We start from the raw sequence: 15,070 nt of genomic DNA on the forward strand, positions 1-15,070 counted from the left end.
CAGAGTGTTGGCAAGTCGTGCGAGTTGTGATCTCGTCGACGTTTCATTGTTTAAGCTTTTTATCACATGGCGAGAACGGGAACTGGAAAATGCATCAATTGTGTTTACTGACAGATATCAGCACAGCGGAGTTGATGGAGGATGCAGAGTCTGGTGGATGTGACACGTCTGAACAGAGGCTGGGTTATAATGAGCTTCAGTGCTGTGCTGCGCCGCTTGGCTTCACAAGTTGCATTCTTTGATCAGAATCATTTATTCGGTCAACTTTATTGGCCGAGTGTGCCTACGCACACGAGGAATTCGACTCCAGTTGACAGCCGCTTCTAGCACTGGCAGACATCACTCACACACACACACACAACACAAGAAGAAAACAAAAAGAAAAAACAGGAGGAATAAATGGATCCACAACAGGACATTTGAGGCAAGCGTGTGTGCACAACAGGTAGGTCACTACCATACAGAGTTTTGTTATGGTTGAGTAATCAACAACCTATGCCCATATAGTATACTATATTGCTTATATGCTATATTGCCCATACACTATACCACAACTCCACAACCCATCATGCCCATATACAATGCTATATACTCCCACTATATTACACTGTTAGCTTACGTACCAAAAGTCTACTGCTACTACTACCACTACTACTTTCAGCTGCTCCCGTTAGGGGGCGCCACAGCGGATCATCCATCTCCATCTCTTCCTGTCCTCTGCATCTTCCTCTGTCACACCAGCCACCTGCATGTCCTCCCTCACCACCTCCATAAACCTCCTCTTTGGCCTTCCTCTTCTCCTCTTCCCTGGCAGCTCCATATTCAGCATCCTTCTCCCAATATACCCAGCATCTCTCCTCCACACATGTCCAAACCATCTCAATCTTGTCTCTCTTGCTTTGTCTCCAAACCGTCCAACCTGAGCTGCCCCTCTAACATACTCGTTCCTAATCCTGTCCTTCTTCATCACTCCCAATGAAAATCTTATCATCTTCATCTCTGCCACCTCCAGCTCCACCTCCTGTCTTTTCATAGCAATTCTTTCGTACCAATTTCTTACGTACCAAAAGTATACACTATATATTCTCCTACCATTCACCACACAGCTCCATACTATATTATATATCCACGTTGCAACCACAACAACAACAGCAGTAATTGTGACCAGTATACTGCAGCTGTATGTGTATTTATAATTGTACATTTGTATTGCACAAACATTTGTATTGCACATCTGGTTTAAAAAGAGGTAGTGCACATCGTGGATATGTAGGTGAGACGTCTTGACCTGAGGGGCTATTTACAAAGGGTTATATTTACATAATAAGTGTCTATTCTTGCACCATACTTTTAAATATTCATGAGAGAGATGCCTGTGGGAACAAACTGTTCTGAGATCTGGTGGTTTTGGTGCACATTGCTCTGTAGCGCTTGCCAGAGGGTAGCAGTTCAAACAGAGTGTCCTGGGTGTGGGGGGTCTGTGGTGATTCTGCCCACCCGTTTCTGGACTCGTGAGGTGTACGAGTCCTGCAGGGTGGGCAGGGGAGCGCCAATGATTTTTTTCTGCTGTCCTTACTGTTCGCTGCAGTCTGTTCCTATCCTGTTTTGTTGCTGCTCTGAACCAGACCATGATGGATGTGCACAGGACAGATTCAATAGCTGTAGTGTAGAACTGGTTCAACAGCTTCTATGGGAGGCCAAATTTCCCCAATTCCTGCAGAAAGAACATCCTCTGCTGGGCCTTTTTGAGGATGGAGTTGATGTTGGTCTCCCACTTCAGGTCTTTGGAAATGGTCGTTCCCAGTAACTTGAAGTTCTCCAGGGTTGACACAGGGCTGCTGGATATTGTGAGATGGAGCAGTGCTGAGGGGTGTATCCTAAAGTCCACTGTCATCCCCACAGTCTTGAGCATGTTCAGCTCCATGTTGTTCTGACTGCACCAGAGTACCAGCCACTCAACCTCCCACCGATATGTAGACTCATCGCCATCCCGGATGAGTCCGATGACCACAGTGGCATCTGCAAACTTCAGGAGTTCAACAGCTTGGTACTTGGAGGTGCAGTCATTGGTGTACAGGGAGTAGAGTAGTGGAGAGAGGACACATCCCTGTTGGGGTGGGCATCAGTGCTGACTGTTCGTATACCAGAAGTAACTTCCCCCAGCCTCGCCTGCTATTTCCTGCCTATCAGGAAGCTGGTGATCCACTGACAGATGGTGGGGGATGCAGTGAGCTGGGAGGGTTTGGAGGAGAGGACTTCTGGAATGATGGTGTTGGACGCTGAGTTGAACTCCACAAACGGGGTCCTTGCATATGACGCTTGGCAGTCAAAGTGTTGCAGGATGTGGTGCAGATGGTCCCATGTTGACTGCATTATCCACTGACCGGTTTGACCGGTAGGCAAACTGCAAGGGGTCCAGCAGGTGTCCTGTGACATTCTTCAGGTGGGCCAACACCAGTCGTTTGAAAGTCTTTCATGACCACAGACGTCAGAGCGACAGACCTGTAGTCTTTCAGTCCTGTGTTGGAGGGTTTCGTTGGGACCGGGATGATGGTGGATCATTTGAAGCAGGAGAGGACTTCACACAGCTCCAGTGATCTGTTGAAGATCTGCGTGAAGACTGGAGCCAGTTGGTCAGCACATGCTTTAAGACAGGATGGGGGGACGCCGTCTGGACCCAGTGCTTTCCAAGTCTTCTGTCTCTGGGAAAGCCAGCTCACATCCTCTACACGTATATTCTATATTAACTATAAATGGTTTTGGGGCATTAACAGTTGTTACGGCAGCTCCATTCCAGCATGTTCATTCAGGCTAATCTCTGACTTTTGTAATTAACAAATCTAATCAAAGAATAGCCAGGGATCAAGTATTACACTATCAATTTCGATAGATTTTATTGATGAGCTTATGGCTAATATTTCAGTAAAATGTTGGCTAATGGCCTAGACTTCCTTCTCTTACTGGATGATGGGATCAAACGTGTATCTGTGATATTCCACCACATTAAGCGATCATACTAGAGTCAATTACATTTTTGCCCTTTTCCAATGGCGAGCAAAACCTCCATCTATCTCCAACAACTCAAGGCTCTGACTATAGCCTCATTATTTTTTTTTTACCAAAAATTACTTACCATAGGGCTCTCGGGTTTTTTTCTATGTAATTATCATCACATCAGCAAAGATGCTTTCATACTGAATACTTGATCTGACCTTTCTTACCTCACTTTTTTCCAATCTAGCTCATCTCTTGGTAAAAAGAAAAAAAATCATATCTGCCCGGGTCTCATTTCTTCACTTAGTACTTTCCTGTAGAATGAAAACATTACGGAAACAGCAGTATTCATTTCATCTGTTGCCTGAGTGCTTTGGCTTTAACTTGCACTCATTATTTCTGCATGAAATCTTGGTGACCCAGAAATGTTATCTTGTGCTATCACTGCACTCTACACAACATGCGATGTAATGTAAGTCTGGGTCTATTTAGTTAAAACATAATTGAAAAACAAAGCTTTGTGATGGGTGGCTTGGCGGTTGGCACTGTTGTCCTACAGCAAGAAGGACATCTGTCCAAAGGGTCCGGCCTTTTGACTCTATTTTCCCTTGTTTCATTGGGTTTCCACCAGATAAAGTCGTGTCCTCCTGCAGTCCAAAGGCTTGTATGTTGGGTGAACCGGAGAACCCCCCCCTTTATCTCCCCAATTGTATCCGGCCAATTACCCCACTTTTCCGAGCCGTCCCGGTCGCTGCTCCACCCCCTCTGCCAATCCGGGGAGGGCTGCAGACTACCACGTCTCCTCCGATGTGGCGTCGCCAGTCGGTACTTTTCACCTGACAGTGAGGAGTTTCACCAGGGGGACGTAGTGCATGGGAGGATCACACTATTCCCCCCAGTCCCCCCTCCCCCCGAACAGCTGCCCCGACTGACCAGAGGAGGCGCTAGTGCAGCGACCAGGACACGTACCCACATCCAACTTCCCACCTGCAGACACGGCCAGTTGTGTCTGTAGGGACACCTGACCAAGTCGAACGTAACACGGGGATTCAAGCCTGTTCTATGCTTCATTAGCATGTTTGTGCTTAAGTCCTCACTTTAGCTGTTTGAAAATGCGACAAACTCAGCATGACTTGTGAATCCTTCTTTGGTTTTAACATATTTCCAATTTAAGGAAAGCCTAACCAATTATTCATATGATGGCAAGAATGGCTGTGATGGGATGCTTTCCTGGCAAGGACGCTTTCCTCTGTCTGCCCTATTCTATTCTATTCTATTCTATTCTATTCTATTGAGTTTTATAGTAAAGTACAGTAGCCAAGGGAAACAGTTTAAGATAACCCTTGTGCTATTTTGGCAGTCAGGCCTAAAGTCAAGAGCCACATTATTCCCATGGTGCCTATACACAAAACCCCAGTATATGGTTGGTGTCACCATTTCTGTTTGTGTAATGCAGGTGAGCAGAAAGTGAGTCAGAATCATCTTTACCTGCTGGTAACATCATGCCTGACCAGCACACTGTTTTCACACACGATATATATATATACAAACAACACTAAAATGCTGTCTCTCCCACAGACTTGACACAAAAAGCAACTGTAGGGAAAATGTAGAACGACGCATGAACACGATGACATGAGCAAAAGGGCCCAATACTTTGAAGCTAATTTTATCACTTCAAATGTGTGATGTACACGAAGAGGCCTTTTTAACTGGTACAGTCTGCTTCACATCAGGCGGCAGCTTTACACAGGCGTTGCCCATCTGATACGCTGGCAAAAGCAGTAAGTCCTTTCCTGTCAGGCAAAAGGGGCTCGACGTGACCCGCTTAAATGCGCCCTAGCCTTGCAAGTGTACATTGTGTGTTAATAACGCTGACACTACGTTGTGATAACATCTGGCCTCCCTCTTATGATCACATCCAATAACAGCCTCAGAGGATGATCCAGGAGAAAGAACAGTTAACAAAGATGGTGACGCAACGGCGGTGCAAGTCTTTATTTAGCTAGCTTCACTATTGCTTATGTGGTACCAAGGGTCCTTCTAGTCTTTAGTTTCAGCCACCTCTTACAATCATCTTATTGTGCTCAGTGCAAAATAAAGATACAACTGACAGTGTCCTGTGGACTATTAGCCCCATATGAGACCCTATTTGTAACCTTTGGTTACGCTGAGATGGGGCCGCAGAAGCTTAATATGAAGAATAAATTTTAAAAGCTTCTTTTTTTTGGCCTGTTTTCAATCAGCTCTAGCATTTTTAAAGGTATCGCCGTGATCCCCGAGGTTTCAGCGTTCATCTGCTAGGGTAAAATGTTAAACCTTGGTGAAATAAATGCTTAAATTCATTCAATTATACTCATTCCTCGGGGATGAATGAAGGATTGGTTCTGGTTCTGGTTCAATTGCTTTTATTTATTTATTCGTATTTTGTGTATTGAGTGTAAGGCACTTTGTAACTGTATGTTTTTAATTGAAAGTGCTATATAGATAAAATTTTGCTTGCTTGCTTGCTTGAATCCAATGTTTTGATGTAATGTACTTTTGATTGTGAGTTCCATGAAGGCTCCATCTGCTGCACTTCTTCGCTGTACATTACGGTAACATAGTAAGCGCAGAAGAAGCAGCAGAGTCATCTGTGAACTTTGCTTAGCATTACCGTAATGTACAGCAAATAAGTGCAGCTGACAGTCAACTTCGAACTCAAAATCAACAGTACAGGCTGTCAAAAATATTGACAAAAATAGAATTATTTCAGCCCCGCTAAACATTTTACCCCACCAGCTGAAACACAGAGAGCTTTGGGCTCACAATGGTTCCTATGAGAATGTGATTGCTGATTGAAAAAGGGTAAAAAATAGTTTTTGGGGGCGTCCATGTGGCGTGGCGGTCTGTTCCGTTGCCTACCAACATGGGGATCACTGGTTCGAATCCCCGCGTTACCTCCGGCTTGGTCGGGCGTCCCTAGAGACACAATTGGCTGCGTCTGTGGGATGGAAGCCGGATGTGAGTATGTGTCCTGGTCGCTGCACTAGCGCCTCCTCTGGTTGGTCGGGGCGCCTGTTCAGGGGGGAGGGGAAACTGGGGGGAATAGCGTGATCCTCCCATGCGCTCCATCCCCCTGGTGAAACTCCTCACTGTCAGGTGAAAAGAAGCAGCTGGTGACGCCACATGTATCAGAGGAGGCATGTGGTAGTCTGCAGCCCTCCCCGGATCAGCAGAGGGGGTGGAGCAGCAACCGGGACAGCTCGGAAAAGTGGGGTAATTGGCCGGATACGATTGGGGAGAAAAGGGGGGGGCGGTTTCTGGATTTATTCCTCACAGCTGCCTAAGGCAAGCTTATGTGACTCCATGTCAGAGTAACACAGGGTTACGAATGGGCGAATGGGTAAATGGATGGGGTCACATACGGGCTAGTGGACTATTAGACTTTCAGATAATTTTGTATGAAACATGGTGACCAAATGTTTGCTAACTGATCGTCTTGACAGTGGCCTCAGAATATCCATGAATGGACCATTATGGACAACTTCTTGCAGTTTCGGTTAGTGGATCTATGTTGTCAGTAAGGACCTGGTCCTGAGTGTGAACCTTTAGTGTATGCCTCTTACAATTGATCTGTCAAGGTTCACCCAATGAAACTTGAAATGTAAAAAAATGGTGTGGTTACCATGTTTGACTTTTTTTTAAAACATTTTTTAGCATCATTGTCTTCAATGCGTTATTGTTGAGACCTGGACATTGAGCTTGATAAAGAGGTCTGGGAGAATATAGTCCAGAACGTGGGCTGGTCAGTGAGGGAGAGTAAGAGCAAATTTATACATTATAAAATACTTTATAGGTATTACTGGACTCCAGTCAGACTTAAAAAGCTTGGTCTAATTCAAAGCAGTGATACTGGAAATGTGAACGTTCTGTGGGTACTTTTGTACACCTCATGTGGGACTGTCTGCTGGTTTCCCCATTTTGGACACGAGTGGTTGGGGCAAGTGAGGAACGGGTTGGACCAGCCTTTGCCAAGCTCACCACGTCTATGCCTTCTTGGAGACAAACCTGTTCTACCAGCTGGACTCACAAAGGCACAGTCTGGGTTAGCCCTCGCAGGCTTCCTTAATGCAGCCAGGGTTATCAGGGATCAGCAACACTTGAGTTGTCATTTCACTTCATGCACTTGCATACACGAAATGCCGTTTCCGCCAACCCGCAACAGTACAACGCAAATACAGAAGCACATCCAAAAACTACAAGAACACACATACCCAAACAAACACATACGCATATCCAAACTAAACAAAAAAAATCACTGTCCAAGGGAACGAACGCCAGCCAGGATGAGTGTTGGAACCGCCAGTCTGCACAGGCTAGCGGTTAGCTTAGCCTGCCCCGCTCTCCCAGCCATCAAACCAAGACAAAACTTATTACACTGCATGGACGGTGCTGGCTGAGGCCACCGCAAATGTGAATTCACGCCGCCATCTTCCCAAACCGGAAGCGGATATTAAGGAATCATTAAGGAACTGGAGAAATACAAGCACACTGTGCTATAAGGACTGGATCGGAGTCAAGATGCTACAGCCTCATACGGGTTGGTGAAAGCTAAAGTGAGGGATTCTGTGTCTAAACTCACTGAAACGTGGGGCAGCTCTCTCAGATTGAGTAGCGGTATGGGTCATTAGGTGGCAATATGTAAGAGAGAGCCTTGATGTGTAGCATATGGGGTGTTGTGTATTGTCTGTGTGTGTGTGTGGGGGGGGTGTTGTGGCCTATCATGCTGTGCTGTTTAAGCTTGCTTCTGTTTTTTTATTTTTTGTTTTGTTTGTACTGTTATATTGGTGTTTTTGGAAAAAAAAATATTAATGACAAAAAAAAAGCATGATTATGTTGTCCTCTGCGAGGACTTTGTGTGCCTAATATATCAACACTGGTTTGTATTAATCTTGCAGGGTTGATCACATTGCCTCTTTCTGGAGGATGATTTACGGCACGTTAGAAAAATAAAACGGGACCTGGGTGACCCACCAGCTATACACCTGCCCCGAAAAGAGACAAATGCCCGAAAATAACAAACCCAGCGCATAAGCAGTTCCCTCCATAAACAGATAGCGAGTGGTTAGCTGTGATCATGGCAAGCAGCTAAACATTGTACTGCTATTCATCACAGTGAAGGATGTGAAGCATGCAAGATTATAGGCCTCTCTGTGTAAGGATAAATAGCTGGGAATATATATATATATATATACATATACTTATATATATATATACATTCTCTGAGTGCTGTTTTTCATGCCACCCATTGATATTCATGATTTACACATCATATTTTGAGTCATCCATCTATGTTGTGTGTCCCCTCTGTGCTGACCTCCATGCCGAGAATATTGCTGGTTTAGTGGAATTTTGCATTACTTGCTGCCCGCTGCGTAGCACCATTCCTGCAGGGACTGCGCTGACACGTTATCATTATGATGCTTCACTGTTGTATTTAATGCCCACGTCTCTCTGGGCTGGCCTTGCAGTTAAGACTTCGCCCTGATTTCTATTTTCTCGTTGTGTTGCATCTAATGATGAAGTGTGGTCCGTGCAAATTTACCTGAAACCGGAGTTGTTTGCCATGAATTTATTCTCGTCTAATCGGCAACATTGCCTTGCCTAAAACAAGCAAATAAATGAAGAAACACAATACTGATAGACAGAGACTGCATGCGTGTTGTGGTATTATGCCTGACGGCCAGATGAAAAATCACGATGTCATTAAAATCATGATAAAGGCTCTTAAATGTGATACCGTATGAGAACGATATTCTAAAATGGGGGTCTATGTTGGTTTCCTGAGCCTGTGCTGGGTAGCCCGGGCCTTCGCCAGGGGTTCACAGGTGACAGACGATGCCATCTGTGTCACAGTCGAGCCAGAAGTTTAATTATCAGGTGTTTCATCAACACGGCCGGGTGAGGAAGCTCCAGCGGCAAAAACGCACATCAGCCCCATGTTCAATCACACACTACTCCCGGCACCGACAGACAATCTGGACACGTTTGAAAACCACCCAGATCTACGGGCAGGCAAGATCGGGGCATTTCTTTTCGGCTGCATGTCCCCCGTTTCTGCAGTAAATGAGGTCTCAGGTGGCTTTCAAGCTAAATCTCACTTTTGAAATCAGTGATGTGACTGAGCTGCTGTGTTGGCTTTGCCTTGCGGTTATTTGCTGTGAAGCCCCGGCAGCCTCCCGGTATGACCGAGACTCGGCCTTCTTATTAGAGACAGAGCCGCAGGATCAAGTGCTGGGTACATATAGTCGTACAGCAAAGTCCACATGGATCTTCATCTACCACGGCAGCAATTATCTCCTGTGACTCTGATGACAGCCATTAGCTCAGTGACAAGGATTCAGTACTGTGTGTAGCAGTGGCGGCTGGCCAGTACAGGGCGCTGGGGCACCGCCCCCTTCAAATATCATGTTCACACCCACCACCATGCCTCGTCTCAACTGTCAATCATCCACCGTCTACGAACGCTGATAAAATCTATAGGCTACATTCATTCAATCATTCATTCATCATCAGCCGCTCCTCCGGGGTCGGGTCACGGTGGCAGCAAGCTAAGTAGGGCACTCCAGACCTCCCTCTCCCCAGCAACACCCTCCAGCTCCTCCTGGGGGATCCCAAGGTGTTCCCAGGCCAGATTGGACATGTAGTCCCTCCAGCGAGTTCTGGGTCTACCCCGGGGTCTCCTCCCAGTTGGAGGTGCCTGGTAAACCTCCAAAGGAAGGCGCCCAGGAGGCGTCCTGATCAGATGCCCGAACCACCTCAGCTGGCTCCTTTCGAGGCAAAGGGGCAGCAGCTCTACTCCGAGCTCCCTCCGGATGTCCGAGCTCCTCCCCCTATCTCTAAGGCTGAGCCCAGACACCCTACGGAGGAAACTCATTTCAGCTCCTTGTATCCGCCATCTCACCCTTTCAGTCACTACCCAAAGCTCACGACCATAGGTGAGGGTTGGAACCAAGACTGGCTGGTAAACTGAGAGCTTTGCTTTCCGGCTCAGCTCCCTCTTCACCACAACGGTCCGGTACAACATCCACATTACTGCTGATGCTGCACCAATCCACCTGTCAATCTCCCGCTCCATCCTACCCACACTTGTTAACAAGACCCCGAGATACTTGAACCCCTTCAGTTGAGGCAACAACTCATCCCCAACCCGGAGGAAGCAATCCACCATTTTCTGGTAGAGAACCATGGCCTCAGACTTGGAGGTGCTGACTCTCATCCCGACCATTTCACACTCGGCTGCAAACTGCCCCAGTGTGCTGGAGGTCACGTTCTGATGAAGCCAACAAAACCACATCATCTGTGAAGAGCAGAGATGCTGTTCTGAGGTTCCCAAAGCAGACACACCCCTCACCTTGGCTGCGTCTTGAGATCCTGTCCATGAATATCACAAACAGAACCGGAGACAAGGGACAACCTTGGCGGAGGCCACCTTGTCCTTCTTGATAACTCTGACTGTGTGGACATTAAAGCAGCTGTCAGGTGTGCTGTGCCAAGCTAAATTTTGCCCCCCCCCTCAAAATGTTTAGCACCAGCCGCCACTGGTGTATAGTGATCAAAATATTCAGACACACACAGCTGAATATATTCACTTCAACACACAAGTTGTGTTGCTGCCACGTCTCCTGATGCCAGCGTTAACGCGATACAGCCCCGACGATAGACGACCCCCGGGACAGACGACCGTCTCAAATGTAAATGTAAATCACGCTGCTGAATCTGAGCTACTTTGCTGAACCCTCCAAACTGAACTGTGAGAAAATGAACTTTACTTCTCTGTTAAAATGGGACACCCCCCTTTTTCCTGCCCGGTACAACAGACAAATCACGAGGTGACATCCCGGAGGATGTTGCATGAAACCCTCCCGGTGTTACGTGTATACATATACATACATTACAGACACGAAGCCTGGTGCCGGACTGGCGGGTACTGACCCGTGGTCTTCAGCGGATCATCAGTTTATACACACACGCACACATGCTGGCAGGCACGCACACACACACACACACACACAGCACCTTACATACACCACACACTGTTTTATTATTATCGCTGCTTTTTTGTTCTGTTTTGTTGTTGTTGTTGTTTTATTACTATTGTTGCTGCAGTGTTGAGGAGCCGAAACACAAGAATGTTCCTCTCCTCTCCTTGTATAATGACACAGAACAAATGAAGGATCTTGAAATGAGAGTTGCTGAGGCAGTACTTGGGTTTGTCTGAACCACCACGTTGTGACGTCACTCCGGCGTGCAGCAGTGCAGACACACAACACGTTGTGGAGTCCCTCCAGCGTGCAGCAGTGCAGACACACAACACGTTGTGGAGTCCCTCCAGCATGTAGCAGTGCAGACACACAACACACTGTGGAGTCCCTCCAGCATGCAGCAGTGCAGACACACAACATGTTGTGGAGTCCCTCCAGCGTGCAGCAGTGCAGACACACAACACGTTGTGGAGTCCCTCCAGCGTGCAGCAGTGCAGACACACAACATGCTGTGGAGTCCCTCCAGCGTGCAGCAGTGCAGACACACAACACGTTGTGGAGTCCCTCCAGCATGTAGCAGTGCAGACACACAACACACTGTGGAGTCCCTCCAGCATGCAGCAGTGCAGACACACAACATGTTGTGGAGTCCCTCCAGCGTGCAGCAGTGCAGACACACAACACGTTGTGGAGTCCCTCCAGCGTGCAGCAGTGCAGACACACAACATGCTGTGGAGTCCCTCCAGCGTGCAGCAGTGCAGACACACAACACGTTGTGGAGTCCCTCCAGCATGTAGCAGTGCAGACACACAACACACTGTGGAGTCCCTCCAGCATGCAGCAGTGCAGACACACAACATGTTGTGGAGTCCCTCCAGCGTGCAGCAGTGCAGACACACAACACGTTGTGGAGTCCCTCCAACGTGCAGCAGTGCAGACACACAACATGCTGTGGAGTCCCTCCAGCGCGCAGCAGTGCAGACACACAACACGCTGTGGAGTCACTCCAGCATGCAGCAGTGCAGACACACAACATGTTGTGGAGTCCCTCCAGCGTGCAGCAGTGCAGACACACAACACGCCGTGCAGCAGTGCAGACACACAACACGCTGTGGAGTCCCTCCAGCGTGCAGCAGTGCAGACACACAACACGCTGTGGAGTCCCTCCAGCAAGCAGCAGTGCAGACACACAACATGTTGTGGAGTCCCTCCAGCGTGCAGCAGTGCAGACACACAACACGCTGTGGAGTCCCTCCAGCGTGCAGCAGTGCAGACACACAACACGCCGTGCAGCAGTGCAGACACACAACACGCTGTGGAGTCCCTCCAGCATGTAGCAGTGCAGACACACAACATGTTGTGGAGTCCCTCCAGCGTGCAGCAGTGCAGACACACAACATGTTGTGGAGTCCCTCCAGCGTGCAGCAGTGCAGACACACAACACGCTGTGGAGTCCCTCCAGCGTGCAGCAGTGCAGACACACAACACGTTGTGGAGTCCCTCCGGCGTGCAGCAGAGTGCAGACACACAACACGCTGTGGAGTCCCTCCGGCGTGCAGTGGTGCAAACCCACAACAACGTTGTGGAGTCTCTCCAGCGTGCAGCAGAGTGCAGACACACAACACGTTGTGGAGTCTCTCCAGCGTGCAGCAGAGTGCAGACACACAACATGTTGCGGAGTATCTTCAGTGTGTAGCAGTGCAGACACACAACACGCTGTGGAGTCCCTCCAGTGTGCAGCAGAGTGCAGACACACAACACGTTGTGGAGTCTCTACGGCGTGCAGCGGTGCAGACTCACAACACGGTGTGGAGTCCCTCCGGCGTGCAGCAGAGTGCAGACACACAACACGCTGTGGAGTCCCTCCGGCGTGCAGCAGAGTGCAGACCCACAACCCGTTGTGGAGTCTCTCCGGCGTGCAGCAGAGTGCAGACACACAACACGTTGTGGAGTCCCTCCGGCGTGCAGCAGTGCAGACACACAACACGTTGTGGAGTCTCTCCAGCGTGCAGCAGAGTGCAGACACACAACACGTTGTGGAGTCCCTCCGGCGTGCAGCAGTGCAGACACACAACACGCTGTGGAGTCCCTCCGGCGTGCAGCAGTGCAGACACACAACACGTTGTGGAGTCCCTCCAGCGTGCAGCAGTGCACACACACAACACGTTGTGGAGTCTCTCCAGCGTGCAGCAGAGTGCAGACCCACAACACGCTGTGGAGTCTCTCCAGCGTGCAGCAGTGCAGACACACAACACGGTGTGGAGTCTCTCCAGCGTGCAGCAGAGTGCAGACCCACAACACGCTGTGGAGTCTCTCCAGCGTGCAGTGGTGCAAACCCACAACAACGTTGTGGAGTCTCTCCAGCGTGCAGCAGTGCAGACACACAACACGTTGTGGAGTCTCTCCAGCGTGCAGCAGTGCAGACACACAAGACGTTGTTCTGCCGTTATTGGGATTTCAGCCAACCCAGACTGAGTTGTGTTTACGGGGCTCCTCTCTTCAACACGCGTCAAGGACTCGATGCAAACACACAACATAACCACGCGTTCACCCGTACCGACACACACACACACACACACACACACACACACACACACACGCACACCGGGGGTGCGACCCTGCTGGGCAGCGGTGCCGGCGGTGGAGGCAGGAGTTGGTTTCCTCCACACTTTACGCGCACTTTACTTTTCTTCCTCCGCGGAGCAAACGGGCAAAGTGGCGACTCGCACACAACAGACACACGACACAACCCAGCAGCCCGACAGCCACGCGCAGCCCGACGTGCTGCGAGCCGAGCGGAGCACATCTGGACAGCGCGCGGGCGGGCAGGTGGAGGGCAGGTGGAGGGCTGCGGCTCCGAAAACACACACCGACACCTTCGTACGGCAGCCGACGCAGCGCGCGGACAGCAGCTGTGTGTGTGCATGACGTCTACACAAACCACGTCACACAACTCCAGCGACGACACAACACAACTTACCTTCCGCCAGCAGGCGGATCGCGTGCACGAAGCAGGTGTCGATGCCGTGCTTCTCCGCCAGCAGCTCGGCTCCGTACCGGTCCTGGTGCATGGTGAGGAAGGACTGCTGCTCCTCTTCACCGCCGCCGCCGCTGCCGCTGCTGCAGGTGAGACGACAGGGAGGAGGAGCAGGAGGAGGAGGAGGAGGAGGAGGAGGGTGGCATTTTAACTAGGATAGTACTCCCAAACACACGCGCGCGCGCGCAAAAAAAAAGAAAACAACACAGAAAAGCCACCAAACCCCCAAAACCCCCAAACCACCAAAACCCCCAAAACCCCAAAACCACCAAAACCCCAAAACCACCAAAACCCAAAACCACCAAACCCCCAAAACCCAAAACCAGTCTCCACGGATCTGTGCGCGACGCAAGGTTCCGAGTGAATTTCGTCTAAAGGCGCGAAAGCTTTTCTTCACAATACACACACACACACACGTATACACACACATATATACACACTTATATACACACACACATATATACACACATATATACACACACGTATACACACACACTTACACATACACATACACTTACACTCACCGGCCACTTTATTAGGCACACCTGTCCAACTGCTCGTTAACGCAAATTTCTAACCAGCCAATCACATGGCAGCAACTCAATGCATTTAGGCATGTAGACATGGTCAAGACGATCTGCTGCAGTTCAAACCGAGCATCAGAATGGGGAAGAAAGGTGATTTAAGTGACTTTGAAGGTGGCATGGTTGTTGGTGCCAGACGGGCTGGTCTGAGTATTTCAGAAACTGCTGATCTACTGGGATTTTCACCACAACCATCTCTAGGGTTTACAGAGAATGGTCCGAAAAAGAGAAAATATCCAGTGAGCGGCAGTTCTGTGGGCCAAAATGCCTTGTTGATGCCAGAGGTCAGAGGAGAATGGCCAGACTGGTTCGAGCTGATAGAAAGGCAACAGTAACTCAAATAACCACTCATTACAACCGAGGTATGCAGAAGAGCATCTCTGAACGCACAACACGTCGAACCTTGAGGCAGATGGGCTACAGCAGCA

At 49.0% G+C, this 15,070-nt stretch overlaps 1 protein-coding gene across 1 annotated transcript in view; it reads right to left on the reverse strand.

Moving 5' to 3' along the window:
• The window catches only part of khdrbs2 (KH domain containing, RNA binding, signal transduction associated 2), a 120,548-nt gene extending 106,456 nt beyond the window's left edge, over positions 1-14,092 (reverse strand). The window contains exon 1 of the mRNA XM_056292355.1: positions 14,002-14,092. Coding sequence (XP_056148330.1) covers positions 14,002-14,092 — 91 coding nt within the window. The remainder of the gene's footprint in view (positions 1-14,001) is intronic.
• Between the last annotated feature and the right edge of the window lie 978 nt (positions 14,093-15,070).

The sequence above is a fragment of the Lampris incognitus genome, chromosome 13 (genome assembly GCF_029633865.1).
Source record: "Lampris incognitus isolate fLamInc1 chromosome 13, fLamInc1.hap2, whole genome shotgun sequence".
NCBI lineage: Eukaryota > Metazoa > Chordata > Actinopteri > Lampriformes > Lampridae > Lampris > Lampris incognitus.